General features: G+C 36.0%; 1 protein-coding gene across 7 annotated transcripts in view; it reads left to right on the forward strand.

Moving 5' to 3' along the window:
* The first annotated feature begins 3,918 nt into the window (after positions 1-3,918).
* The window catches only part of PCDH9 (protocadherin 9), a 927,614-nt gene continuing 903,659 nt past the window's right edge, over positions 3,919-27,873 (forward strand). For 4 of the 7 annotated variants that reach the window (XM_055245271.2, XM_055245273.2, XM_055245272.2 and 1 more), the window contains exons 1-2: positions 3,919-4,488; positions 5,696-8,866. In XM_055245271.2, coding sequence (XP_055101246.1) covers positions 5,831-8,866 — 3,036 coding nt within the window. In that variant the 5' untranslated portion in view covers positions 3,919-4,488; positions 5,696-5,830. The remainder of the gene's footprint in view (positions 4,489-5,695; positions 8,867-27,873) is intronic. The other 3 variants (XM_063618779.1, XM_063618780.1, XM_063618778.1) reach the window with 2 other exon arrangements.

Below are 27,873 nucleotides of genomic sequence, written 5' to 3' on the forward strand. Positions count from 1 at the left end.
AGGTGTTAATTTTCTTTTTGCGGTGTTAAAATTCTGCATTGTCATTTTCTAAACAGTGATAATATAAATAACCCTGAGCATTTTTAGCACAATTTTCCCCAGAAGTACTGTAGAATAGTCTAGTCTTTTTTGTGAAATGGGGACAATAATGCCTGCTGTGACATAAGAGCCCCTGTGATTGATTGATTAATGTCCGTTAGACACAATAAGACACCTGGATTAAAGGAGCCTTAGAAGTACAGGCCACAAAAGTATTTTTTATATTATGTTTAACTATGATTGGAATATAGAACTAGTATATTAGAGTTAAAAATACTAGTCTTGAAGTCCTTGTGGAGGTCATTTGATCATTCTGAATATTACAGTCTGTCTTTTCTCTAAATGTAACTTACAGAAACAGCCTTCGCAATCTCCATGTGAAATGTAATTTTAAAATGCTGAGTGGTAACTAGAAAATCCTAGATGAAAATCCAATTAACAAACTGAGCTGCTTAATAATTTAGGTTATTAAATGCCATTACATGGAAATCATTGTTTAAATATATAAATAGAACAATATTAAACTTGTGGAACACAAAATAATTTTATTAACTCCACATCTGTTTGTGTTTAAATCTGCAAAAGCATTTGAGTCTTCAGTTAGCTGGCTGAAGGTAACTTAGCTTCACAAGTATCCCATGACCTATATAACCAGCAGAAAACACTAAAGCAATTTTACTATAGCTCAAATGGCGTAATTCCCATTAGTATCCTGATGCTACTAATCAGGTACAACACAGGTGAAAACATCATTAATTCCTTGCAGTAGAAAATACGCTTTGACAAAGATGAATAAGGGTTAACTAAAGAGAGCTAATTAAAAGTCTAATATATATACTGGAAGATCGATATTGGAAATCTAACATTTTATTAAATTCACTAAGGAAAAACAATGATAAAACACAGCATAAAAACAAATAGGTGTTCCCTTACAAAAACTGAAATTAAGAATATTTCCCTGATTCATAATTACACAGACCTAACTTAAAAAATTAATATTGGAGAGGTGGATTATGAACAGCTCTCATTATGAAAATGATTTATATAGTGTTTTGGGAAGAAACCTTAAGTTGTGATAACACAGGATTAGGAATATGACCCTTTATATTTAATTTTCCTCTAGGAATATTAATAAGATCTCTAATAATAGTTCTCATTTTAGAGTTTAGAAGTCGGATTATTATAAGGCAAAGCAGTCTCAACTATTCTAGATTTAAGAGGTGAAACTGAGACCATTAAGGAATCTCATTTAGATAATGCCAAATAAACACCTAAAGGATATAATGCCCTGAGTCCATAGCTCCATTTGTCTCTTAAACTCCATCTTCTTTGAAAAGAATCTAGACATATTTCATTCTGGGGCTTTGACCTGTGGTTTTCTTTAATTGAAGTCTCATAGTCATTAATTGAATCATGTGATGATTTTTTTTTTCTCTTCTCTAACCTTCATCTTGTGTTCAAACTTTCATTTATGAGCACGAGGTAATAATGCATTCTGCCAACACGTGAAGCTATCCTTAGCAAAGAGAAACAATTCTGTTTAATAATGATGTTAAATAATTATTGCTAAGCTATGTGTTGCGACTACAACATGACTTTGAAATGACTATGGTATGATTAGAATAAGAATATGATATAACTGTGGTGCTTATGAAATGAACTGGAAAGTGGCTGTGCTGCTATGTTTATTGTAAATGTATCACAATGATGGTTCATTTTTTTTTTTTTGATGGTTCATTTATTTAAAAACAGTGCAGTGCATAAAATAGGTGACAGTTGGAACAATACTAGCTTTAATTGTAGATTTTGTGAATGGTAAAATGATCGTTTACTGTGGTAAGATAAAAGAATCATCCTTTAATTCACTGACATTATTCTGTGAGGCAATATTTTTCTTTTGACTTTGGGATACTTATAAGTCCTTTCTATTCTTGAATTTTATATATTCTAATCATACAAAATATTACTATAATAAAAGTTGCTTTGCTATTTAAAAAATATCAGTCTATTATCTGCAAGGAAAGTATTTTATATTTTACATATAAGGGATTAATGGATTTTACAGTGGGCTTTTAGACACTGCAGTTGAACTGTGAATATTAACTCAAAGAAAAGTTTGAATTAAAAAGAGCTTACAATTTCATGTTGGAAAATTGTGATGTCAAATTAGTTGGTTAAATCATGTCATTATTTATTCAATATATGGTTTAGTAGGCTTGATTCGTTTTTTTTTTTACTTTTAATTTAAACGTCTAAAAACAAATGTTATTTAAAAAAGAAAAAAGAAGATTGTACTCAAAAACAAGAGGTAATCTCCAACACGCCCTCATAGTGCTTAAGTATGTCAAGAGCCTTTAATGCCTAGGCAGCCCATTATAGAATGGGGAACACACAGGTTTAAAATACATGCCCTTTATCCTTCCTGCGAGTTAGACCAAGTTATTCAATCATGTACTAAGTAAGACCTTCTCAGACAACCTTTATAGGTCATTCAGAAAATAAATTTTTGTTCCAAGTGAACTGTTTCTATGTTAATGCTTCAAACTTTACTCAGGTATCAGGTGTTGTTAAGTAGAAGCCATTACACAAACCTTTGTGGTTTACTGACTTTAAAAGATCAATCAAATATATTACTAGATAGTGCTTTGGGGGTCAGTATTTGAGAAATAAAGCTGTATTTTTTCGGGAGTCATTCCATCCAGTTCCTGTATGAAAACGTGAAACTTGTGAGGATTTAGTACAGAGCTGGAGTTAGAGAAATGAAATGCAAGAGAAAAGACAAGGATCACAGGAAAGAAAGTTGGAATCAGCAGAACGTGCCTAGGGGAAAGGAAGTGTTCCACAGCTTGGGAAACAGCTGCCTGGGACTCCTTCCAGCCCCTCGGAAGCAAAGTTTGCAGTGAGGTGGGATGGAAGCGGGTTTTGCAGCAGCCGCCGAGTCCGGGCGAGCTCAGGTTCTCAGGTTTCCAGGCGCGGCTGGAGCGGAAGTGCAGGGATCGCCACGATCCACTGCCGCGGCCGGTCCCGCTCCGCTACAGGAGACTTCGGACGCGCAGCCGACTGGCCCGGGCTGACCGAGGGGACCCCAGACGTTGCCACTTTCTCTTTCCAAGGCAGTTTCCGTGGCTCTGCATGTAGGAAGTGCTCCGATTAATTTTCTTTCCGGTCTCCACAGAGATTCCAAATTCTGCGGTCCCCATCTTTCGCTGTACTCCCTCTCCGCCCTTCTTTCCAGTGTCCCTGCCAGCAAAAGCCTCTATTTGCAGCACCGGGCATGTTGTCCGTTTAACGCGCTCCGGGGATCTGTTGGCTCGTGCTCCCAACCCAGGGGTGGCTATACGTCTCGCGCCTCTGATCCTGGGTAGACTCCCCCATCTGTGCTTTTTGGCCCCTTCACTTAGCAAAGAGATGTGCGAAGTGTGCGCCTAGAGACGAGCCGCCTCGGTGACCCCCATCCGCCCGCAGCGGTGGCCCCGGTTCCCCGGATCCGCGCCCGCGCCCTGCGGGGCTCCCGCACCGCCCTTGCCCGCCGGACCGCCCGGGCTCGGAGGTTCGCTCCCTGTCAGGGCTTGCGAGCGCCGCTTCCGCGCGGGCCTGGGGAGCGCCGGCGAGTCCCTCCCGATGCCGGACCCTGCTGAGCATGCTCAGTGCACCTCATGGAACCCGGCTCTCCTGGGGCCAGGATCAGATTTCCGGGTTTTCGCTGCTGCCGAGGGGGCGCGGAGGAGGGGAGGCTGGGAGACAGTCAGCGCCTTGTTCCGCGCCCCCTCCCTCGCGCCTGGCTGCGGCCGCCCGCACCGCAAGATGCAGGCCAATCAGAGCCCGGGGGCGGGGCATGGGCAGTCACGCCCTCCCTCTGGGCTTATTGAGAGTTATATCAAGAAATTCAGTTCAGAGAGAGGAGAGGAGAGGGAGGAGAGAGGGGCCGAGGAGAAGGGAGAGAGGGAGAGCACGCGAGACGGAAAGGAGCGCCTCAGAGTTTCTGAAGCACGCAAGAGATAACCAATTAGGAATTTTTCGGGCAACTGTCACCCGGATAGCGGTCAGAGAATCACCATCACCGCAACTCTGACGTTTCCTACAAGAAGTTAGAGACTTAAGCAGTATTGGCATCGGATGGAAATGGTATGCATGATGCTGTGGAAAATATCCCTGAGCTGAAGAAGTGCAACTGGATGTTGTGTGTGTGCTAAATACCCAGAAGAACCCAGACCCAGTGGGTAAGAGAGACGAAATGTGGAGAGAATGACTAACGACAAATCCGTGTATTTGTTCTCTGGAGTTGCTAATTTGCCAGCCCGAAGCAACACATTTTACAAGGAGGAAACGTTTTGCTGCTTCTGATTTCTCCCCAAACTGGTGCTACCAGATGCATGGCTTTCTGTGTGTTGGAACAAATCATTCCTAACCGCAGCATACTGGGAAAGGGGAAAGGTTGAGGCAACTAACGTAAGTGTAAAGTTTCGCATGCACAATTGTAAATTCTGTGTTTAGATGTGTCCTCAGTGTAGACGAAAGATGCTTGTAATTGGGTAGATGGTTGGGGCAGAGCTCACCTACTCGGCTGTATCTGCATCCCTACCTGCATCACTCTGCCGGAACTAATCGCGGGCATCAGCTACTGTGCAGCCTAATGCAGATAAGATTAGAGCCTGAGAACTGACCAGTCCTACTCAAGTAGGTAGCTGCCTGGAGCCTTGCACCCATTTAAATTGCAGTTACTGGAGCATCTAAGCAGAAGCCTTTTCACCTGCATGATTGGGTTGCAGTATTTATGTGTGGCAAATGTTACTAATATTCTAACCAGAGATCAGGATTAAGAAATTGCATTTTTTTCTCTTTTATGTTCAGTAGAAAATATTGTGATGTTACATGGGAATGTTAGCTGCGTTTCACTTATATCTCGGCACTCTCTTCCACCTCTAGGAAAAGGAATCCTATATTATTATACCTTTTTAAAAGTTTTAATGTGTTTATGAATCCTAATGAGGATAATTTGTCAATATGGAGAAAGGAGAGCAAGCTGTGGGCAAGGAATCTGAAGTCTTGGTGTTGTGCTTTTAGGCAATGAGGATGTGTAGTGGCCGGTGACTACTGCTTCTGATGCTGCAGCAGCATGTCCGGATGCTTGTTTCCCAGTAAGATTGTATTAGAAGGCAGTTGAAGAACTGGGAGGAAAGAAAAAGATAGCCTTTTTAGAAAAAATAGGTGACTTAGTGGGGCAGAGAAGAAAACACATTTGACATGTGACAAAGCAATTAGCAGGAACCATAGCTAAATACTTAGGGTTTTTCACTTGCACCTAAATAGACTGAGGGAAGTGGGTTAGAGGCTAGGAGGAGGGTGAGACAGGGGGAGGGGAAGAGGAGAACAAGAATGCATTTTTGAATTAAACAGTATTCTGAAAAACAGCGTGCGTGAATATAGGTAAAAATAGCAGCTGTCCTTAATTCAAAAGTAGAAAATTTTATTTTCTCCCGGCAAATGCAACAAGCAGGAGATATTTAGTGTTTTTCTCCACAGAGTAAACTTGCAAACAGTGGCAGAGCAAACTGCCATGTTTACTAATGTTCAGGGGAAAATGTGTGGTGATATTTTGTGACGGTGTGTTTTTATTTACTGAAGAATAATATTGTCTATACGATTGTGTTGACAGTGGCTGTCTCCAAATAAGTGATGAAATATAATGCATCCTCCAGTCCATGCACGCTTCCTCTTGCAATTTGTGCACCATTCCTCAGTGGAAACCTTTAAACCCTAAAATCCAGGAAAAGAAAATAAATACATTATCATGGACCTGAGGGATTTTTACCTGTTGGCTGCTCTGATTGCCTGTTTAAGGCTGGATTCCGCAATAGCTCAAGAACTTATTTACACTATTAGAGAGGAATTGCCTGAAAATGTGCCCATAGGAAACATACCAAAGGATCTGAACATTTCTCACATCAATGCTGCCACAGGGACCAGCGCCAGCCTTGTCTACAGACTGGTTTCTAAAGCTGGGGATGCCCCTTTGGTGAAAGTATCCAGCAGCACTGGGGAAATTTTCACAACCTCCAACAGAATAGACAGAGAAAAACTCTGTGCTGGCGCCTCATATGCTGAGGAGAATGAGTGTTTCTTTGAACTTGAGGTGGTGATCCTCCCCAATGATTTCTTCAGGCTGATTAAAATAAAAATAATTGTCAAGGATACCAATGATAATGCCCCCATGTTTCCATCTCCTGTCATCAATATTTCCATTCCAGAAAACACTTTGATCAACAGCCGCTTTCCAATTCCATCAGCAACAGATCCTGACACAGGCTTCAATGGTGTACAGCATTATGAATTGTTAAATGGGCAGAGTGTTTTTGGACTGGATATCGTAGAAACTCCGGAGGGAGAGAAGTGGCCACAATTGATTGTTCAGCAAAACTTGGATAGAGAACAGAAAGATACCTATGTGATGAAAATCAAAGTAGAGGATGGAGGCACTCCACAGAAATCCAGTACGGCCATACTGCAGGTCACAGTAAGTGATGTAAATGACAACAGGCCGGTGTTTAAAGAGGGTCAAGTGGAGGTGCATATTCCAGAGAATGCTCCCGTAGGTACCTCTGTAATTCAGCTCCATGCCACTGATGCAGATATAGGCAGTAATGCTGAAATCCGGTACATTTTTGGTGCCCAGGTCGCCCCTGCAACCAAAAGACTCTTTGCTTTAAATAATACTACTGGGCTGATTACAGTTCAGAGGTCCTTAGATAGAGAGGAGACAGCCATTCACAAAGTGACAGTGCTGGCTAGTGACGGCAGCTCCACTCCTGCTCGAGCAACGGTTACCATCAATGTCACCGATGTAAATGATAACCCTCCTAATATAGACCTCAGGTACATTATAAGTCCCATCAATGGCACCGTGTATTTATCTGAGAAAGATCCTGTCAATACAAAGATTGCCCTAATTACAGTTTCAGATAAGGACACAGATGTGAATGGCAAAGTGATCTGTTTTATTGAAAGAGAGGTCCCATTTCATTTGAAGGCAGTATATGACAACCAATATTTGTTAGAGACCTCTTCTTTGTTGGACTATGAGGGCACCAAAGAATTCAGCTTTAAAATTGTTGCCTCTGATTCTGGGAAGCCCAGTTTAAATCAGACTGCCCTGGTAAGGGTTAAGCTTGAGGATGAAAATGACAACCCACCAATTTTCAACCAGCCTGTAATTGAGCTGTCAGTTTCTGAAAACAACCGACGTGGGTTATACTTAACAACTATTAGTGCCACAGATGAAGACAGTGGGAAAAATGCAGACATTGTTTATCAGCTTGGACCGAATGCCTCCTTCTTTGATCTGGACCGAAAAACAGGAGTTTTGACAGCCTCCAGAGTCTTTGACAGAGAAGAACAAGAACGATTCATTTTTACAGTAACTGCCAGGGACAATGGGACCCCTCCCCTCCAAAGCCAAGCGGCTGTGATAGTTACTGTTCTGGATGAGAATGACAATAGCCCCAAGTTTACTCATAATCATTTTCAATTTTTTGTGTCTGAGAATCTGCCAAAGTATAGTACTGTGGGGGTAATCACAGTGACAGATGCAGATGCTGGAGAGAATAAAGCTGTGACTCTTTCCATTCTAAATGACAACGATAATTTTGTGTTGGATCCCTATTCTGGAGTCATAAAGTCAAATGTCTCATTTGATAGAGAGCAGCAGAGTTCCTACACTTTTGATGTCAAAGCCACTGATGGAGGACAACCACCTCGTTCCTCTACTGCAAAAGTAACTATCAACGTCATGGATGTCAATGACAACAGCCCAGTTGTCATTTCTCCACCGTCTAATACTTCCTTTAAGTTGGTGCCCCTCTCAGCCATTCCTGGCTCCGTGGTAGCAGAAGTTTTTGCAGTGGATGTCGACACTGGAATGAACGCTGAACTAAAGTATACTATAGTGAGTGGAAACAATAAAGGCTTATTTCGGATTGATCCAGTAACAGGTAACATTACTCTGGAAGAAAAACCAGCACCTACTGATGTGGGATTGCATCGTTTGGTGGTCAACATAAGTGACCTGGGGTACCCTAAGTCTTTGCACACACTTGTGCTTGTATTCCTTTACGTTAACGACACTGCTGGAAATGCCTCCTATATCTATGACTTGATCCGCAGGACTATGGAGACCCCGTTGGACAGGAACATAGGGGATAGTAGCCAACCCTATCAAAATGAGGACTATCTAACCATCATGATTGCCATCATCGCCGGTGCCATGGTGGTCATCGTTGTGATCTTCGTCACCGTTCTGGTGCGCTGTCGCCACGCATCAAGGTTCAAAGCAGCTCAGAGGAGCAAGCAAGGTGCCGAATGGATGTCCCCAAACCAGGAGAACAAACAAAACAAGAAAAAGAAAAGAAAGAAAAGGAAGTCTCCCAAAAGCTCTCTTTTGAACTTTGTTACTATCGAAGAGTCCAAACCCGATGATGCAGTTCATGAACCTATCAATGGGACAATAAGCCTGCCGGCTGAACTGGAGGAGCAAAGTATAGGAAGATTTGACTGGGGCCCGGCACCTCCAACAACGTTCAAGCCTAACAGTCCTGACCTGGCCAAGCACTACAAATCTGCTTCTCCACAGCCTGCTTTTCATCTCAAACCAGACACTCCAGTTTCCGTGAAAAAGCACCATGTGATTCAGGAACTCCCTTTGGACAACACCTTTGTCGGGGGTTGTGACACCCTTTCTAAACGCTCTTCCACTAGTTCAGATCACTTCAGTGCCTCAGAGTGCAGTTCCCAAGGAGGCTTCAAGACAAAGGGCCCCTTACACACCAGACAGGTAAACGAGCACTTTTACTGGTCTATAAGTACTGCATACAAGTGCCCAGTCAACCAGTATTAACGTGCCAGTATGTCTATTGTTTTGGTCTAACTTTAGCTTAGTTAGAAAGAGGTAAAAAAAAACTTGACCCCTTTTCTATTCCTCTGGGGCTCAGTCAAGAATTTTTAGAACAGCTTTGAAATTTCTGAGTTCCGAGAATATTTTCACCTCTCAGTTTCCTTCAAATGGCAAAAGATGAAAAGGGAAAATTATTCCAAAATGTCCCAAGATAATGTTTGCTGAAGAAGAAAAAACCTGTCCTGATATGCCAAATTCTGCTCCTGGGGGTTTCCAAATTGACTGCTTCAAGATTTTCACCTTACCTTTCGTTCTAAAAAGTCACCTTCAAATCTCAAGTTTTCAATGACTTTTGAAGGTGTGACTGCAATTATGTTGGAGCTGTGGTTGCTAAAGGGGTTAATTTTTTTTTAGTCTCTAAATAGGATAGTAGAATATTAAATGTACATCAGCTGTGAAGCACATGATCGTTGATAGATTGCAACTAAGCCATATAGGAAGTCTTCTCTTTGATTTCAAATTATTTTATTGTAATATATTAAATTCGGTACTTAATAGAAAGATTTTTGTGTCCACAGTGGCCAAATACTCTTTCAAAAAAAAAATGCTTGCTGCCTAATATAACTGATTTAAAAAGAAAAGAATGAATCCATTGTAAATATTCTCTCATCTTAGTAATGCATAAGTGATCTGTCATAACTCATTTTAAACTGTGAAATATGCCATATGAAGAGGGATTAAGAGGCTGAGAAACTCATATTTCAACCAAATCCAGAATTAGTTTTTCTTAGGTCTAATAATTCCTTGTTAATAAAGATTTAAATGCAGCGCTGTCTAATTTATTTCACTGGTGCTTGTCTGTTGCCACAAAGTTTGAATATCGATAATAGCCTGTAGATGGCACTAGGGTATCATGTCGCTTGTGCTGGCCAGGTGCCAATCCCGCAGTAGCGAGGAGAAGGGGGAGGGAAGGATCAAGCTGGTAGTACAGCCAAAGATACCTTTTATTTAATGATAGTTGCTCTGGAGCAACTAGCATTTAAGTTCATTCGCTTGCTCTTTTGTGATTAGCTCTCAGCACACCAACTTTCTAGGATTTCATAATGCTAGTTCTGTCTTTGTTGATATGGAGTTCACCTATGGTGATGGCCCATCTGTACTTGTTTATAAATAAGGAACACATAGATTTTAGAAAATCAAGTAAAGCAAAATTAATTTGCAGAACAGTATCGACAATTATCATTGATTAGTCTTTGGAGAATCAAGAGTTTTCATTTTCTGAGGGTGGGGTGAAGTAGGATGTTTTATTGAAACAGTTTCCCCCTTACCAACTGTCATTTATTGCTCTGGAATGACTTAAGGCTTCATGGTAATAAAATATTTATAAGAGTAATTTTGACAATGAGTCACACAGGTACTCCTAGAACATCAAGTATAATACATATTACCATACAACTAAAATCTCCATTCTTAAAGTAAAATATTAAACAGTAGAGCGTTTTAAAAGTACAAATATTTAGAGCTTAAATACACAGGAAGAAAGGACTTTAATCAGTATAGAATTTTAAAGGAGACTATGAGATTATTACATATAAGTCAAAGTTGGAACGACTTAATTTTTGTGTTAACTTTGTTAGCATTTGAAAAGAGGTTGATGTTTTAAAATTTAAAAAATGTTCAGGCTTAGTAAAGGTTTTTAGAAGTTAAATAGTTAACTATGATAAGAAAAGTAATTTAGGAAACTAAATGAGTTTGATTAAAAAGTTGCTCTTTTAATGAACAGAAAGAAAAATTTTTTAATTATTTACTTCTGTTGTGAAGGTTACTCACAATACACATGGTATTTTATGATATGCATAATTATGTTGAGAAACTAATATGACTTAAAATTTTTCATGTAAAATCCGACATTTTCTTTCCAAAGAAATGTGCTGATATACTTCCAGCATCATCTTTTTTTCTGTCTATGTGTGGTGATAGTAGCATTGATGTATAGAATCACTTTTTCTGACCTCCCCAAAAGTTGAACCTATATATAGTGTAGTGACATAAATGTTAAGTGCATTTCAGCAAAGTATGCAAAAGATCTTTTGTTGAGGCTTAGTCATAAAATTCTTTGTTTGTATGATGTAATCTTTCAAATAGGATACTGAGTAATTCTCTAACTGGAACTAAAGTGCATTTTAGAAATTCCTTGTGACCATGTGTCACTTTGCAGTTCTCCTCTGGGTATTCCAATGTTCATATGGAACTAGGTAATTCACTATTATGATAAAGCGCTATTAAAATGGCTTTGCTTACACCTTTTAAAAGTTTTCGTGCTGAAAAAGAAATAGTGTGATGTTGGAGAAAAGAGATAGAAGCCAGTGGAGAAGTGGTAGTGATATACAAAGTAATATGTACATTTTTGTGTGTAAAAGAAGCATATTTCCTATGAATGAACATCAAATATATACTACCCTTTAAAAATTTGTTTTCACTGAACTGTGTGATTGCTATCTGCAGATGTTCTAGTTAAGCTAAAAAGTAAAAACTTTTTTAACTAGTGGCTTTTATATAAAATGTGCTCCTGAAGCTACACAATTTTGAAAGAGTAACATTTCTTACTACAAAAACTTTCAAATGAATTTATTTAAAAAAATACAATCTGTTGAAGATTTTAGTTGTGTGAGGACTATTGCTCACACCATCTTTTCATTTTATGCTATTAATTGATATGTGGGTAAAATGCAAGATTCTTGGTTAAAAGGTTACCAAACTTAAATTTCACTCATTTATACTGTGTGTATAATGAAAACATAACGTCTGATGTTTTCATCATGAATTTGTTTGTGGTACATCAATTCGTATATCGTCCGATGTTTTTCCCCTTGCTGTTTTCCCTTGTGTTAACCTGCAAAGAACGTAGGAAACACTGTAAATCATATTCCTCATTCACTCTATTTTATAAAGCTTTCATGTGTCACTAAGTTTTTCACAGATTATTTCTTACAAATTTTTGGAAGTGCCATTAGCCTTTATAGGTTAAGAATTTACCTTTTTTTTTTTTTGTGGCAAAAGATCATGCCTTGGTATTTATTTGTAAAAAAAACAACAACAAAGTTCACCGCCAAAAGGTTAAGAGGATGAAAACGACAACATTATCCATTCCAATAAGGGTTTCAATGATAAAATGCATTGGTATATTTGCCTAAAAGAAAAACAGTTTTGTTGACAGATATTGTTTTAAAATATGATACTGATTCTCCCTGTGGAATGTCTGGGATCATTTGGAGCACTACTTAAAACATGGATTGTTGGGTTCTACCCCAGAGGCTCTGATTTCGTACCACTGGGGTCAGGACTGAAAATATACATTGCTAACAAGTTCCTAGGTGATACTGATGCTGCTAGTCCAGGGCCAACACTTTGAGAACCACTACCTTAGCATATTGAAACAGGAAGTGTCAGCCTCTTTCCCTCTCATATTATCATATCCAGAGAACCTGGTTTTGCACAGCCCAACCCTCAGCCCACTTATTGACAGCTGTTTTATTGTAGCCGGAGGCTTTACAGTAAGCTGTTTATTGCTGTTTCCCAACCCAGTTGACAGCATTTGGGGAATTAATTTTCTTGGCCCCTGTGTGCTTTTTTGGGGGTGGGAAGAGGGAGGATAAATGAAAATGTTAAAGTAAAAGAAATAGTCACCCATTTACATTTGACAACTTCTTCAAGTAGTAAAACAGTCTGTAAGAGTTGCACTAGACTTTGGTTCTGGGTAAACAGTCATTTAATTTTCTAAAGGAAGTACTCATTTTAGAGCTTTAAACATCCCGACTTTTCACAATCTAGAGTATTTGCTCATATATATTTGTCTATATATTGAGGAATGTATACACTGAAAATGTGTATGCATGCTGTACTTAAGTGTATACGTGTATTTTTACAGTGTAAAGGGGATTTCTTCTATTCCAAACCATTTAGAGATACTATATTACATTTATGATTACTTTTCATTTTTGAATAATCTACTACAACCACTACTGAAATGTTATTATATTGTGTAAAATGCAGAAGGCAGTCATAGAATTGATATATAGAACAGCTAGGAAAAAAATGCAATTGAAAGTGAAGGGAGCAAATGTTAACTAATGTGAGGCTAGCCAAAATCTTTAAGATATTTTCCATTATTAAATTTTGGAATAGATATATGTATATAGTGACACTTGAACACGGGTGACAATTGATCCCCCAAATGCAAATCATTTTTAAAATGTTATCAGTTGTGATTTTTATTTCTATGGTTCTTTAGCTAAGTGCCCTACGGTCATGAAGTCAGTTTTCATACGTATGAGGTAGAAGATACCCAGAGCCCTTGGATATTAACACGGGATTTTGAAATGAGGATAGGCCATCCATTCAAACTGGCTGTCTTTCCAGTTGGGTTTGTAAGATGAATATTTGACTATTTTTCTTTCCATCTTGATATTCCTAAGCTATAAAATTCGAGATGCATTTTGGCCTTCCATTGCTAATGACCTTAAGCAGAATCTTATTATTAGTTTTTTGTTGCCATTAATTCTAGATATAGAAACAAGGAACATTAATGTTCTCCTTAGTTTCAGATCAGTCATCCTTATGGTGAGACAGGACAGGCTTTGGTATCATTGAAATTACTTTGAAAATATTGTACTTATAATAACATGTTACATTCTTATGGTGTAAACATATTCTTATTATTTAAATAATTGCAAGCTATCATTTATCTTCTTATGATTTCATACATTAAATTAAAATATGTGAAATAGTAAAATAGAGGGAATTTAGACTTACAGAAAAGCCTCAAATCTAAAATCAAATTTTCTCATAATTAACTATGATTTATATTGAACCTTGAGGTTTCATTTTCATATTGATGTATGTAAAATATCTATAAATTATACTTATATTATTAGATATGGCATTGTAATGCATCCTTTTTCATATTACATAATTTTACACTACAGTACTGAGGTATGAAAATGACACCTTTAAATCATTTTGTTTTCTGTAATCTTATTTCCACAACAATTTTTGTTGTGTGTTTAGATTGTTTTTATTTCTTTTTTTTTTTTTTGGTTGGGGGAATTCAGAAATCCACCAAATGCTGAAAGTTACAGTTGTAGCCTTGGTCCCACTATACCAGTCTGGGTGTTTACAGGGTTTCAGGGCCAAGTCAGATGTCTGTATTGCTCTTTTACAATACTTGTCAGTTTGACTTTGTAAAAGGTGAACTCTTAGCTTGTATATAGTTAAAAACATAACAAAACTGGAAATCCAGTGGATTGTTTACTACTTTGACTTAAAATCCTTGGTGCAAGCTTTCTTTGAATTTAGTTTGGTGTTTTCTTGGAGGTAATTCTTTATTATAACTAGAAATTACTCTCTTAATATTAGTAAATCATTTAATATCTTATATATTTCACTGAGTTGGAAAGTACAAATTAGTTAATTCAGATTTTTAAAGGTTTGGCCTTTTTGACACCGAACTTCACATTTAATATTTTTTCCAGAATTTATTACATATAAGGACCCTAAAATTTATATCAGATTTGTTAAAATATGACTCTAATCACAGGCCAGGTATTAGTGAAAATTTGGAAATGCAAGTCAGGAAGAGGCATAGAAGTCAGACTCTTGCGTAAGTAATAATGCTAATGTCTTATAGCCTTTGACATAGTCAGTGACCCCCAAATCTACATTATACTACAGAATTAAAGACAAATGTAGAAATAGGATCTCTCATGTACATAAGGAGATGTACTCTGTTGTTTAAGATTTCATTGGTTGTTATTTAAGAAAACTGTCAAATCTGTCAAACATTTCATTTAGAAAGGAACACATGCTTTTTGCCTTTGTTTGATACAAACCTATTGGGCTGTCAGTCATCAGAAACATAGAACAAAAAAGATTTATTACCATGATTGACATTTTGCTTTTGATTTATATTCTTTTTTTGTGTAAGCCAAGACTCATTAAATTTTCAAATTCCTAAATAAGTCAAACAACTGTCCTTTTTTAACAGTAAAGAGTGATACAGAAATAAAGTGGAAAAACAACCCATATTTTAGTCTTTCTCATTCATATTTTTGTCGTATAGACAGTTTGTCTCTGTTAGACAAGAATAGTGGCAGAATCAGTAGAATTTTCTGAGGCATAGCATATAAATATAAGAAATGCAGAACTCAAAGTCATTCATTAGGGACCTGTTTTTACATATTTATTCATTATTTAAATGGCATATGAAAATATTTTCCCTTGATCTTTTACAGTTTGATTGATTAGAGTGCCATAAGCACATATCACGTTTAAAATGATGGGCTTGAGACCACCTGTACAGCTAAGAATGGCAAAGATAGAAGCACAGTCAAGCACAGTCTTTGAGGAATATTTGATTGATTCTTTCTATCATTTTATACTAATTATTCCAGATCCTTGAGAAAATATATGAAATGAACTTATCTGTTCTTGAAAGGAGTCTGCTATGTGCAGCTTCACCACTTGGTAATTTATGTGGATTTTTAATTGTGTGGGCTGTAGGAAAGAATGGAAATGTGATCAATTTTATCATGTTTATTAATATCTTGTATTTTAACATTCTTCTATAGTTTGTCTCTCTATCCAACCATCTCTGCATTTGAGTATTACACTGCTTTGTTAATATCCACTCTCTGGGCCTTTTTCAGCCTGTTAGCAGTTGATTAAGAAACACTCTAATCCCTTTCAGGATATTGAGGAGCTAATGGATTGCAGAGTATTTAGATCTTTAAGCTTCTATTGTAAATGGTATGAAGAATTGTCATTGAGCTGATATTTGCATATATCTCTCCCAGTGCTAGTTACTTTGGCTCCTTTTTTGTCCTCTTAATCTTCAGCTTTCATTCTGAGAATATTTATTTTAGTCGGAAATAAGCATGCCAGTGATAGAAATTTGGGATTCACCTCCAAATGAATGCCATCACAGACAGGGAAGCTCTGGCACATTTTGCATAGATCTGTATGAACACAGTGAACCCTTCATAAGCTCTTAGATTGCAGGAAATCAGTGCTGAAAATTAAGTGGGGTTTTAAAGATTTGCAAAGTAGAGAGCTTTGTATAATGCTGGTATTGCAGGTGCCTATTAAATATGAAGTAAAGGCTTTGTAATACAACTAGCTAACACATTTCCCTCCACATTAGAGTGACTTATAGCCTAGGGAATTAGTCTTGCCTATTTTTTCCAAATGCAGAAACACTGGATGTGACTGAAAGAATAAAAATCTCAAAATACATGCCTTACAATGGACTGATTTGCTGTTTGATGATTCTAATTATTCAAGATAGATGATGCAGGCTTGCTTGTACTTCCTTGTGGTATCTCTGATGCCCATGATCTGTCCTTCATTTCCCCTAAGAAGAAACTCTCAATTCTGTGTGCAGACTCTCTTCTGAACATAAATCAGATTAACACCCTAGGTGTCTATAGGACTATCTAGCATTACCATAATGAAGAGGCCTGGGTACCAAGTGAATGCTTCCATCCTCATAGGAATTGCTATTGAATCATTTCTCAAACTGTATTTTTAGAATTCATCTTTGCTGCATTTGTAAATATGGTGTGTATTTGTAGCACAGCATTTTGTTCTAGACATACATGGATTTCAATATATTTACCTTCATGACAATGTTCAGTAAAATCCCTTGCAGTTCTTTAATGCATAATGTCTTTGACTAGCCCTGTTAGATATAAATTGGAGCAAATGGCCATGCATATTTTAAAATGATTTTATAAATCCTATATTTTCACCTATTAGAAAAAGTGTGCAATCCATATGCAGCCCACAGTAGGCACAGGGGCCTGTGAGAGTCATAATAGATGACTGATTTAGAAAAGAAAACAGTTTTTGTGCAAGACAATAGCAACTGCAATTCAGTGAATTAGGTTTTTTTTTTTCTCATTAAACAAACCTCAATAAAGAAAAGAATGGAAACACAGAAGGACTTATGAAATGGAGCTGTATCTTTTATAGAAGGAGAATGTCTTCTGCTGACAGTAGTAGTTCTATAGTAGACATTTTCTGGAAAGAAAAATACTGGTGGTTTTTTGGATTTGGTGGATGCAACCAATCTGTGCCTCTGTGTGATAGCAGCTGCATGCTGAGGACTTTCAAATACACAGCAACATAGGATTCGGCAGGAAACTTTTTGTAGAAGGTGCAAATGACAAATGGAGACAAAATGGAGTGAGTTCTGAGTTGTGAGTTGATACCCTCCGTGTCATATATTCATGTCATTGAACCGATTTTCACATTGGATGTCTGGAATTACAATAGCCTTCCTTCTGTGTGTCAGCTGGGAACACACCTGGACTGGCTACTTTTCTTTGCTCTATTTCTTGTCATTCACTAGGTGGACTATATTCATGTATGTTGTTAATACATCTGATTTCTTAGTTTCTTGATGGATTTTAAAGTGATGTAAAATTATTTCTGCATAATCTTCTCCATATATATATATATTTCCATATATATATATCTCCATATATATATGTTGCTTAAGACAACCATAAAGTGTGAAATAAAATCTATGATGTGTCCTTTCTTACTAGAAATAGTAAATTCATATTTATTCTGACTTATGGTCTCAGATAATATATTTTCCTTTGCTGTTTTTTGAATTGAGTTTTTCTTACTGATGCTTTTTTCCAAGTTAAGGAATAATGTTAGATTTAGCTATATAGAGTAATAATATTTCAATGCATTCTCAACCCATTCAAATTTCCAGCATAAAAGAGATGGTAGAATTTATACAAAATCATCATTTTTTGCCTCAAAACTTAAATAGGTATCAAAATTGCATTACACCATAGCAAAAATTGACACAATTTTTAGGATATTTTAGTATGACATAAACTCATTTTCATTCTTGGTCTTAAATGGCAAGATTTTCTGCCATTCAGTGGTAGCAAAATATGTTGAATTCATTGATTGATTTTTAAGCATGATAATAATTAAGTAAAAGCTTCTTGACACCTAACGTCTCTGTTTTAGAGAATTAAATTCTGCTTTAGCTAAGGGTTATTGACTTCTATATGATACTGGGAGCAACACTCCTTAGGGTTTAAACTATTCCTGCAGGACCATCTGTTATTCGCAGGGACTGTGCATCCTCTCCAGCTGATACTGTGTCAACCCAGGAGTATTTCAGGATTGTTCCTAACATGACCCTGGTTCCTGATGATCTTTTTGGTCTCAAATGGCAACTCAGTAAAACAAAATAATGGTATGCCATTACTTAAAGCATAATAATCTTAGAGAATATAAGAAAGTTCCTCAAAGTAAGAGACTGTGTCTTACTTACCTTTGTATTTCTAACACTGAACCCACAGCAGTGCTGAAAAGAGTGAACTTAGTAGGCATTCAGTAAATTTTGATGTAACCTGAAGATCAGTGATCTTGAAATTATATTTTTTTATATAATATTTTCCACTGATTTAATCTTTACAACAATCATTCAAGAAAGACATCATTTATGTTCAAAATACATTCTTCCATCACTTAGCGATGTCTGTGGGTCCCATTTTCTCTGTAATTTTGGACATATCATGATGTCTGCCCACCATATCATGGTTTTTCATATTAGGAAATAATGAGAAGGCAAGAGGTGAGCTAAATAAACAGGATCAGATTCCTTCACTTCCAAGCCTCTTCACCCCAACCTTTTATTTAAACCTTTCAGTACTTAGATCATGGATTTATTACTTCTAAACATAATGATCAATATATGTACTTTGATAGGTGCTTGACAGAGATACATGTTTGTAAGAAAAATACAGTATCACATTAAAGTTTTAATAGACTTTTGAGCCATCCAGACAGTATGCCAGAATCAAGTATAAATTCTATAAAAAGAAGCAAAATAATAACTGAATAGTGATTAATGCAGTGTCTAGCTGCTATATTAATTTTAGAAAGATAAATTTGGTGTCTAATAGAACTCATGGAACAGTTACACGTTCTCAAGTCTCCAATGCACCTTTGGGATTATTTGGCCTATTTAATTCTTTTTCTGACTGAAGAAATGGAGACTAGAGAACTAATTTGATATTGGGAGTAAGAAAAACTGACTTGGTGAACTACTACATAAAGACTGTGACACTGGGCACATCATTTGAATGCACTAGTCCTTGCTTTCCTTGTCTGCAAAATGGGTGTAATCATGCCGAATCCATATAAAGTTGTCCTGAGATTAAGTGAATATATATATATATATATATCTGGCCTGCAATAGTCAGACACTCAGAAAATGTTACCTGTTTTTCTACCTCCTGTCCAAGAATACCAGCTTGCCATTGACAGAGGTTTACCCATTCATTTAGTGAATGCTTTCTTGATTTTGTTTTTGGTTGTTTTCTTGAATCTGAGTTCTATCTATCTTTTTCATGAGTCACCTGTGTTAATCTGCTATTGTGTTAAAACACTATCTGATTTCGGATTATTTAGGACTTTTGAAAAGTTGATCTTCATAACAGTATCTCAATATAGCATATTTGATGTTGTTTTTTATCTTAATCCCTGTTGTTTCACATTTGTATAATTGCTTCGTCTTTCATTTTGAGTATTTTACCTATTTCATTTGCATGTCATGTTTTAAAATTATTCTGTTCCTTTCAGTGTTTGTAATGAATTTACTTCCCCATAGATTACCCAGAAGCTCCACCCGTCTGGGAAGTTTCACCGTATACATCACTCCTATTACAAAATCACATATAAGAGAGAATCTGTTTCACAGTCAGTACTTAACACAGCTGGAATCATTTGAAACCTGCTGGTTCTTGCTTCCAATTATTCCATAGACTGGAAAGCGTCCCTGTTGAAGTAATGGCATCCATGGTGTAATCAAACTAGCTAAAATGCCTGAAAGTATATGGATCATATTTCTGAGATTCATTGAATTCATGGTAGAAGCATAATCACCAACAGCTTTTACTATTTTTCTTAATTTAACCTATATTCATTTTACAAGTAAGTTTTTCATGTCTGAATATACAAGTTTGTAAGGTTTGAGTATGTGAGTGACATAATAACATAAATGAGACACAACAAATAAAAAATTACACACTATGATAGTACCCCAAAAATACCTTTCGATAGTATCCTGGGGCCAAAATCATCTCCTTTTGTTGGAACAGCTGAAACCATCACGATAAAGTTACTGATTTGTATTTGGAGCAGATGTAGTGGAGATTTGTTACTAGTTCAATTAACTTTATCAACTAAATAAGAGGTAGATATAGTCAAATTTCAATTGGCTTTATTGTGATTTTGATTGAATAAATTAAATATAGAACTTCTTGTTGAACTTAACCACCCTCTCAGTGCAATATAATTGTTTTTGGATTGGTCTTTTGGTTTAGTTCTAGTTTTATATAAGAAGACGATTTCATAAGAAGGAAAGAATTTAAAACAAAACAAACTTAAAAATACTCATTCTTTGCGCTTAGAAAGCTTAATCAGACATATAAAACCTGGAAAACTGGTGTGATTTTCTTTAGGCTTCTGCTTGTTTTATGCTAAGATGTGATATCCATTTTATAGCACTGGGATACCGAACAGGGCAGGGACATGGTGTGGATATTATCTTGAATATCAGACCTCTTAGGGTTGTTACAAGGATTGTAGCATGGCATATAGTACGTGTTTGGTAAATTCTATTTAATCCCACCACATAGGCAGACATGGATCTAATCAGGCAAAATGTTAAACACATTTTAAATGGTTAAAATCAGGCTTTAAGGATTTGGATTCATTGTTTTATTTGAAATATTTAGCATTCTCATGGTATTATGTATACATGTATACTATATGAAGCTATATATTTATTATATACAGCTAAATGTATATTCAGAAGCCTACCATTTTACGTTTTTCATATCAGTCGTTTCCTCTATTAGCATTTTTTTTTTTTTTTTTTTTTTTTTTTGAGAAGGAGTCTCTCTCTGTCGTCCAGGCTGGAGTGCAGTGGCGCGATCTTGGCTCACTGCAAGCTCTGCCTCCCGGGTTCACGCCATTCGCCTGCCTCAGTCTCCCAAGTAGCTGGGACTATGGGCGCCCACCAACACGCCTGGCTAATTTTTTATATTTTTAGTAGAGACGGGGTTTCACCGTGTTAGCCAGGATGGTCTCGATCTCCTGACCTCGTGATCTGTCCACCTCAGCCTCCCAAAGTGCTGGGATTACAGCGGTGAGCCACCGCGTCCGGCCTTCTATTAGCTTTTATAATGGAGAGGTAACTGTCCTAGAAAGTCTTTGTAAATTCCAGTTCAGATAATGAACAACTACTTATTCTATGAAGACATTTATATTTCCTGGACTGTACCTTTCACATCTTTCCCTGTGTGAATGGGTTCCCTGAAGAACTTTTTCTGCCTGCTGAACACTTACTTTCAGGTAAGTCTAACAATGAGATGATATCCAAACTTATCACTAGACTACTGAACAATATTCTATTTTCCCTAATGGATACCAATGCTTATTCCAGAATTATAATCTATAGTTTTAAATTTTCATGCTTTCAAAAGTATCTGACATTTAGCTGTGAAATTTTCTGCTGCCAAAGACCTTGTCATATGATCCATGGACAGATACACAGCTAGACTTATTTAAATTTTATATTAATTCTGTTATTCAACACACATCTAATAAATAACTGTTATGATCCAGGAACAGCATTAGACAATGGGAATTTTTTTTTAAGATAAAAAAATTGTCTTTGGTTTAAAATATTCCATTAAATTTTAAGCACAATACTTTTTTTTCCTGGGAATTTCCTTATTAAAAAAAATATGAGTTCGCTCTCAATTTTAAATAGATGTCATAATTTCCTTGAAATATATTTTTTAAAGTCTCTCTCACGTTTTTTTTTAACTACTGCTGGAGACTTGATCTTTCAATGCGGTAATAAGATTCTAAGATCTATTACTCTAATTATAAGAATGCCAGGTTTAAATTTATCCTTTGGTTAATTTGGAGGGAAACGTACTTTTTCATTCTTAAAATCACACTCCTTCTACAGGCAAAGGTGTTAATAAAATATAGTAGCAAATAAAACTTCTTTTTTTTACCACATGAGATTAGCATATTTGCTATATTAAAAATTACTTTAAAAACATGGCACACATTAATAATGTTGAATGACAACCCAAGCTAAAGTAGTGGTTCTCTGAAAATGGAATTTCACTTGTAGAGGCATCCATTTTGAAAGGGCTATTTCAAGTCATGATATTTTGAAAAAATGTTTTAGCTTCGTCCGTTTAAAGGACATGTTTAACATAGATATGGAACATAGATATTAAACTCTGACTGGAATAAGTGTTTGCTTTAATTGACTTTTGCCTCCAGATGGTTCTGATTTTAGCAAGTCCATTTTCTTATGAATATTTATCACAGTACTTCAAGGAACCAATGCAATGATATAAATGTTGAAAACAAGAGACCTTTATTATATATATATATATATGTTTTCCTAAATTAAGAAACATACATATCCTGAAAATTTGGTTTTCTTTCATCATAGAAGAAAACGTCATAATTGGGCTTTACATTACAGGCAAGACAGACTATGTTTTTTTAAGTCAATTATTTCTAAAACACTAACTTACATATGGATAAATGTTTATATAGGCAGGTCATCCCCATATTTCAAAATTATATTTAAGCCAAAAATTCATATTTTAAAAAATAATGCATATAATGCCTCACCTGCACATTCTTGTACAAACATATTTTAGGAGATAAATCTTTATTGCCAGAAAACGTACTATTTTAATTGCAATTAGACTTCTGTGATAACCATCAAGCTGGTGCCTAACTCTAAAAGGATCTTTCCAACTGTTCTGTGGATGCTTAGGCTTAGGCAACTATCACCAAGTAATTACTATGATTTAAATGAACTACAAAATCGAAACCTGCTAAAATATGTAGACCTCAGGAATCAAATGTGTATTAACACTTGTTAATTAAATATTATTGGTTAAAATTATTTTAGAAATTATTATTGGGTTGATATGACCAACCAAAAAACTATATGTAAATCACTTCTTAATACTATGAAAATATGAACAGTTTGGTAAACTAATTTAGAACCAAGCAACAGGATATATTAAGCTTAGGAAGATACAGACATTTAAATAAAGGTTGGTATAGAAGTCACATGATAGTTGCTCTGTCTGTAGTAACCAATTTCTACATAAAATAAAAAATGTGGCATTCTCACCACTTTTCACAGTGACAATTAACTTGGTGTTTTTACATAGTTTCAATTCCTTGCTTATTCTGATTTTTGTAAGTGACTATGCAATGCATTACCATATAAAATAAAACAGTAGTGGTTATTAAAATCAGTACTTAAATTTTCCCATTTTAAAAAGTGTAGAATACATTATTTTCTCTCTTTTGGGCTATAATAATGTCTATTCAAAACCATTTATACTTTGCTAGAATTACACTTAGCATCTTGAGAATTCAGTTTTCTCCTCTGAAAATTAGATAATTGGACTCAAACATTTTTTTATTTCTATTATTAAAAATTGAACTACAGCTTTTGTTAATTACTTAGGGAAACGTTACTCCTTGGCAGGTTTTCTCTTGCCACCCAACATCCATCTGGCCTACTTTTTCTGTTATCAGTTTGATATATGTTCAAATAGTGCACATCAGTGTTAACATTGGCTCAAGAAAAACAATTACAAAATAAATCACATGGTTCAGTCTCTCCTGACAATGAATGATTTGCAATATTCCCATTGTTTGTATGATCTATGTTATCACTCTCTTGCATTAGTGTTGATAACACAGTATTGCCTCTGTCTTTTTTGAGGTTGCTATGTGATTAATTTTCCCCTTCTGAACTAGAAAATTAACTTTTTTCTCTTGAATTAGAAATCAAAAACAGAACTACAAAACCTCGAGCAGATTGTTGGCATTTATTGTTTGATTGGAAAACCGTGAACTTAAAATCATTATGTAGCTGCCATATTTTTATCAGTAATATTACTCTTATAATGTTTGATTTTATTGTCTATAGTAACACATTAAGGTGACTTTAGCATATTTCAACTTTTGTTAATGTTGGAGAATTACTCATAGTTTTGAAATAATGTGTAAATATAATAAAAATATCAAACAGTGGTAATTTTGACTGATAATGTTAGTTATCAGGACAAGTCTTAGAAAAGCTAATTTGATCAAATGGTGCCCACTGATTTTATAGGCAGTTTCTTCATTCAAAGTAAAAGTGATGTTAAATTAAAGAAATTGTCAATCTCATGCTGAAGGAAAATCAGCTTTGGGATTAGAAAAACCAAACTGCAAATTAGATGAAATAGCACTCAAATATACCACATTAATGTAAAAAAAAAGTGTTATTTGGTTACATGGACATAAAATAAAAATGGTTTTGCCATCAATGAGTCTAACACATTTTCTTCAGAACACTGCAGAAATAAGAACCCACAGGATGGTTCTGAATCTTGAACAGCAGTTTAGGAATACTTACTTGTCTAATAACTCAATTTGCTTGCATTTATTACTACTTACTGCATTATACCCTTTCATCTTCTAACAAGTTTAGGAAGACCAAATTCTTTTGGTGTTTTTGTTAGAGATATGATAAAGAGACTATTTTACACTGTAGGTGAATCAGTCTAGGAGTCACTTTGCAAGTTTGGAAAGTTGACATCGATGGAGGAGATGTATTAAATAGTTCCAGAAATGCCACATTTTGGATGCAAGACAATTTTTAATCATATTAAGCAGTCTCTTTAATGCTCACACCCTGAATGCCTTCCTTAAAATGTTCTAAACACTTCCAATTTGAAGAGGAGTTAAAATATAAATGTGGTAAACAAATCACAGAAAGAATATACATTCTTAAGGAATTGTTCTTCTTATGTTATGGTCCTCCAAGTGTGCCAATGACATATCTGAAATATGTGGTGCTAAGGTGAGGCATTCTGTGTAATGGCTTAGTTGCAGGACTCAAGTACTGGGAATTCAGTCAATTCTGCTCTTGTAATACATTGGGTTGGCTTTCAGAACAATACTCCAGTGTTTTTCAGGGGAAGATATGAGTGTTTCCCTAATAGAAGAGCAGATGTTATAGCCAATACTAAGAGGTAGGAAAGATATATAATACTTACACAATCTAAAGTTTCACCTAAAGTTAAAATAAAGTTTGTTTAGTAATCATCAGTGTTTGTTGTCTGTAATGACCAACTTCAACGTAAAATCAGAGAGGTGGCAATGTCAACATCACAAACAGTGGCAGCAAACATGGTGCTATTCTAAATACAGATTGTGTATCCCAAGCCCTTTGCTTTTTTCTATGGATATTCCTCCAACTACTCGTATCAGAGATCTATATTCTAGTAAAGCCTTCTGTATTGACAGCTCCTGCTGCTTTTCTGTCATATTCAAACATGACCAACAGCAAATGTACTTACATTTTTTCATCCAATTCTTTCTTATTTCTAGTGACAGTAGTAAATTTACTTATAGCAGTAAAGAAAATATGAGAAATACTTTTCTGTAGTGCCAAATGTTTTAATCACTGCCTATGTCAGCTTAATTGTTTCCTAATCAAAAATTGCGAGAATCTAATTTTTGGTCAAAATTGTTTATTATGGAGATTTTGCACACATAGGAAAAAAGTGACATAAATATTATTAATACTAAGTGACATTAATATGTCATTGGGGAATAACCATATGGCTCTCTGAACATGATATGCTTTCTAATTATTCATCCAACAAATATATGGTCATTTGGAGGCCACTAAAAATAAAGCCCATCAATTTTTTAATGTTGATGATGCCTCTGACAGGAAATTTTAAGGAATATGAAAGTAAAACAAAAAAAATGGTTTGTGTCAAATGAATACGCAAGGATTTTCGCATAAGACACACATTAGCTATTTAGGGCATTGATTGATTAATGAAATATTAGCAGTATCTGGCAAGGTTAGAAGATGGACAGATAAAGAAAATTCTGTGAGTTCATAGAGCATTGTCAGAGTGAGCATTCCAGGGACAATACAGTGTGAATTACAGCTATTTAATTAATCGAATCAGTTCTCTATTGTAAAAGTACAAAGAGATGGTGTCACTGGAATTTGATTTGGAGTTGGATGCTTGTAGATTAATAAACTGGTATAGACGGTGCTTTCCAATATTTTGCCTCAAAAAAGAATAAATTCATTAGGAATTTGAACAAAAGCAATGTTACATAACCTTTGTAGTGAGAGTAGTCTATGTAGGGAAAAAGCTAATAATAAAAAGTAATCAATTCATTAATCTCAATGGTTTGCTATTGGCATTGAAACTAATTATTGATTGCATTGACATGATTAGTCATAGCTTTATTACTAAAAATGTGAACATGCTTTTAAACATGTGTAAAACTAACTGGCCAAAATAATCCACAGTTAATTTCAGCTAAATAGCTAACAATTTCACAGGAAAAGTGGAAGACATTTGAGGCTTTGTAAAGAGAAGATCACGGCGTTCACCTTGGTACCATTATCTTTTGATTTCTAGAAACTCAGTTTGGAAAGCCTTGAAAGTAGATGTCAAACACCAGATAATGATAATAACTGATATTTATTGAGTACTCCGTGTGCCTGAAGTTCCTCTCAGCACTTTACGTGTATTAACTCAAATAGAACCAACTACTTTTTGAGGCGGATACTATTATTATTGACCGTATTTTACAGCTGAGGAGAAGTTGAATGATTTGCTTCAGGTCACAGTTCTAGTCAGGGGAGAACAGTTTACGGTTCCAACCCTAGCAGTCTTAGACACTGCACTCTCTTAGCTGCTAATTAATACTGTCTCTATCATGAAACTTTTATACAAAACATAAACTTGTAGTTAATCAGCAAAAGTAAATTTTGCCAAAAAGAAATTTGTTTAAAGCTTAAAAAAAAAAAAAGATCACCAAAGTCTAATTTAATCTTCTTTTTTTTTTTTTTGCTTCATTATTATACAAATTTTGCCACTGAGCCCATAGCATTATGATAGAACTATTCCCAAGATATGGGGAGATACTTTACAGTTTACAATGAACATTCACAGACAGTATATGTGAAAAGTAGAAATTAGCATTTGTATCTTTTAGGCAGTAGGATTCTAGATATTTTTCACAAACAGTGAATTTTAGTCATTAATTTAAATTTGCTCATCTCAAAGCAGAGTTTTGTGATTATTCTTATTTCATACAATGCCTCATATCAGATAAGAAAAGATCTAGAAGAGGGGAAAGTCAAACTCTAATGATAACAAGTGTATCTCAGTCCTAGACTACTTGACTGGAATGATGCTTTCCTTTCCTTTTTCTTTTTAAATCTTTATTCCAGCCCCTGCGCCTGACTGGTTCAGAAGCAACCACCAGGCATCTCTGCACAAATTTGCCAGCTAAGATCAGTATGGGCCCTCCCTCAACTTACCTGTAATGCACTGGGAGAATATATCTTCATATCTACTTAGAAACATGCATATAATAATATTTTAATACTATTTATACAATTTTAGCCTTTTCCTAGAGTAGGTTTTCCACTTTCATCACCCACAGCTACAAAATTATTCAGTTATTCTCTACAGTTTTACAAATATACCATATTACGAGCTGCTTAATATCTTCCTTGTTTAAGACTTTAACAATATCAGCCGGGCGTGGTGGCTCACGCCTGTAATCCCAGCACTTTGGGAGGCGGGCAGATCACGAGGTCAGGAGTTCGAGACCAGCCTGTCTAATATGGTGAAACCCTGTCTCTACTAAAAATACAAAAATTAGTTGGGCGTGGTGGTGCGCACCTGTATTCCCAGCTACTCGGGAGGCTGAGGCAGAAGAATCGCTTGAACCCAGGAGGCGGAGCTTGCAGTGAGCCAAGATCA

Source organism: Symphalangus syndactylus, chromosome 15, assembly GCF_028878055.3.
Source record: "Symphalangus syndactylus isolate Jambi chromosome 15, NHGRI_mSymSyn1-v2.1_pri, whole genome shotgun sequence".
Lineage (NCBI taxonomy): Eukaryota > Metazoa > Chordata > Mammalia > Primates > Hylobatidae > Symphalangus > Symphalangus syndactylus.